Source organism: Chondrus crispus, genomic scaffold (genome assembly GCF_000350225.1).
Source record: "Chondrus crispus Stackhouse genomic scaffold, scaffold_41, whole genome shotgun sequence".
Lineage (NCBI taxonomy): Eukaryota > Rhodophyta > Florideophyceae > Gigartinales > Gigartinaceae > Chondrus > Chondrus crispus.
Window position 1 is genome coordinate 11,792 of NW_005179300.1, and position 3,209 is coordinate 15,000.

Consider the following 3,209-nt stretch of genomic DNA (forward strand, 5'->3'; position numbering starts at 1 on the left):
ATGTCTCCCTCCGCCCCCTTGCTCCACCTCCACTCCGCGTCCCCCCGCACCCACTCGCTCCACCACATTGACCCGCACTCGCATCTCACGCATCCCCCCGCCTCCATTCCGCGCCCGCTGATCTACCGCGCCAAGTTCGGCGCGCCCTCCGTCTGGGCCCTGGACGTCTTCTCCCTGCCGCACAACGCCATCCGCGCGGAATGCAGGGACCTGTACAACATCCTCCAGAGCATCCACGCCCGCTCCACATACGTCCCACAGCACGAACTCACAGACTTTGCCCACTGGTGGTACGCCTTCGACGTCTTCCTCGTCGAGTACTTTGACTTCGAGGCCGACCTTCTCTTCCCGGCTATCTTTTCATCCCCCGCCCACCTCCGCCGCCCACACGCCCATCTCCCGCTCGACCCCGAAGCCACCGCCGCCCTGCGCCGCGAGCTGCTGACACGCAAGGAGCCCTTGCTCGAGTCCCTGCGTCAGATCAACGGCTCGTTTGACCTTCGCCTCCACGTCGACGCGTCGGACGTGTTCCACACCATTGTGGACGAGGTCAACGAGTTTGTCCCCAAACTCATGCACTACTTTCACTTTCAGGAGCGCCATCTGCCGCACCTCGTCTCGCACCTCTACCCGCCGGACTTCAAGGAGGCCGTCGTCAAAAAATATCTCGCCTATATTCGTCGCGGCGAGGCCCCACATCTCAACTTGCCGCTCCTCGTGCGGTGGATGGACGCGCCCGTGCACGACAAGTGGCTCCGCGCGCATCTGCGCGGTATGTCGAGACTGTTTTACCCAAGGTGGGAGAGAAAATGTCGCAAGGGCCACTTGAGTATCCCCTTGAAATTCCATCGCAGACTGGTTCGGTCCGTTCGAAATGTCGCCGCGTCGAGGTTGAGGAGACGCTCAGAGTTTGCAGAGGATATAGAAGACATATCGCTGGGCTCGTTTGCGTCGATGGAGACGAGTTTTAAGTCGATGGCGCTGCCGACGGGTAGTAAGGGAGTCGCGAGTCGCAGCGCGGGTGTGCAGCAGGAAAAGGGCATAGCCTCCAGACGGAGATGGCGATGACAGCGGGGATATAGATGTATACATTAGCAAAAGGGGGGGAGGGGGGTTCTACTAGTACAACGAGTGTAGATACAAAAACGGTGTGTGGTAAAAGAGTACACGCTTGATATGTCAAAGTTTAGGTGGTGACACTAGGCCACTGTTGGTAACGTTGTTGAGTTTGATCAGATCATGGTGGTCGTAGCGTCCACGTCTCGGTCCTTTCCGTAGTTCTCGAGGAAGGCGGCCATGGAAAACTTTGTCTCGTAGTCGCTCGCAGCAGCGTCAAAGGCCCTCGGAATGGCGATGAGTGAGTCTTGTACCCTTTTGACAGCGGTTCTAAACTGGTGGGCGCGGGCCGGCTTTGCAAAATGGCGCTCCTCAAAATCGGCGCGCACTTCTTGAGAATGAAGCGGCAGGGCGAGCAGGGCCGTGTAGTAAAACTCATGCCCCGCATCGGCAAAGTACTTGATAAGCTTAGCCTCCATCTTATTCTTCTCGCGCGACCCGCGCATGGAGTGCGCAAAGATGCGCGGCAGCACGGCCTCCTGCGCGGAGAAGTAGTCCAGCAGCTGCCTCGACAGCTCATCGACGGTGGCCTGCAGCGTGTTGGCCACGGCGACGGCCTGCAAGTAGTGCAAGGTAGGGTCGGTGAGGGCCGCGAGCAGGCGGGCAATGTCGTTCTTCCTCTCCGCGCGGTGGGTCGGGTGCAGCACGTGCGCGGCGTAGTCCGGGCGCTTGCGCAGCGCGGCCTCGACCTCCGGGTAGACCAGCCTGTCCTCGGCGGCCAGCAGCGCGGCCGTGTAGGCCTGGAACTCGGCGAGGAAGAGGAAGAGGTTGTCAAAGTCCGCGCGCGTCATGTCCAGGGCCAGGCGGTGCACGGACGTGAGCAGGCCGAAGACCTCCGAGATTAGCGTGCGCACGGAGTTGTGCGGCAGCGACACGATGTCGACGTACCAGCGCTTGTTGTACTTGCCGTGGAAGCCGATGTACGGCATGCGCGCGGGCGCGATGGACACCAGGCGCGAGCGCTCCAGGATGCACTCCCGGTCCAGGTCCATCTGCGAGACGCGCGCCGCCTCGATCGTCGGAGGCGCCGTGGGTGTCGGCGGAGGGGTGTCCGAAATGGGGGATGGGTGGGAGGAGGACTTTAGCTTCTCTTTTATCTGCATGGACAGCTTCATGGTGGGGAGGGGGGCGATGAAGGAAGGGGGTGGACTGGATGGGGGTTGACTGGCGTCGGATGTGTATTGGTAATGTTTGTAGTTAGAGCAGACATGTCGGGGGATTCGACAAAGGGTTGGGAATGCAAAGCGGGAAGGGAGGGTGTGGGGATGAATTTAGTGGGAATTTGAGTCGGTGGTTCTACAGGGTACTGTAGTGTAGTGAAGTGTGTCAATGCAGTGGATTTTTGGAGAGCTGGAGTGGCGGCAGAGTAAGCATCCAGCAGTGGCAGCGGGTACGGTATGCAAAAGCGGCGGTACAAAGCGTCGGACGTGCAGCTTGGCATTGGAGACCTGGTTACCCCGCGGTGCTGACAATGGAACCGTCGAGAACGTACCCAAGGGTACCGTATCGTACACAGTAAAGTGCCCGAAAACAGACGAAAACAGACAAAAACATGAATAATATCCGACCGCAGATGCATCATTTGCTCTCCACCTTCGTAGTCGAAGCAAGCGACACGCATGCAGCACGCCCGCCAAGCAGTTGTGCGTACAGTACTGTACAATATACTGTAAACAATATGCTGTAAACAATATACTGTAAACTTTAGCACTGTCGGTGGACAGCGCGGACAGCGCGGACAGCGCGGACAGCAGGGACAGAGGGTACACGCCGTGTACTCTACCCTCCACACGTGTCCCCGAGAGCCCCTCCGCGAGTCGCCACGTGTCGCCACGTGTCCGGGGCGGAGCAGCCGTTGTCCAGCCACTCGATCCGTCAACGTCGGTCCTCCGCGCGGCCTCTACAGCCGCACGCGGCCGCGCCGCTGGCGGACGTTATCTTCTACATTTTTTTTGTTTCCACGCGTGTACATATCATCTTAGCGCCTCTCTCTCTCTCTCATATAAATTTACCGGGGGGGTGCGCGCACGTGCGCGCGGCATCTGCGCGCGTGCTCGCGTGGCTCGCGCAGGGCGTGGGGAGGGGGGGGAAGA

At 59.8% G+C, this 3,209-nt stretch overlaps 2 protein-coding genes; one reads left to right on the forward strand and one right to left on the reverse strand.

Annotated features, from left to right (window-relative positions):
• Positions 1-954: 954 nt before the first annotated feature.
• On the forward strand, positions 955-1,180 carry CHC_T00006401001 (hypothetical protein). XM_005718436.1 is given in 2 exon segments: positions 955-1,068; positions 1,069-1,180. 1 exon segment carries the CDS (start codon positions 955-957, stop codon positions 1,066-1,068), a length of 114 nt encoding a protein of 37 aa, XP_005718493.1. The 3' UTR covers positions 1,069-1,180.
• A 52-nt stretch (positions 1,181-1,232) lies between these two features.
• On the reverse strand, positions 1,233-2,231 carry CHC_T00006402001 (hypothetical protein). The gene has a single exon (XM_005718437.1). The coding sequence runs from the start codon at positions 2,229-2,231 to the stop codon at positions 1,233-1,235; it is 999 nt and encodes a 332-aa protein (XP_005718494.1).
• Between the last annotated feature and the right edge of the window lie 978 nt (positions 2,232-3,209).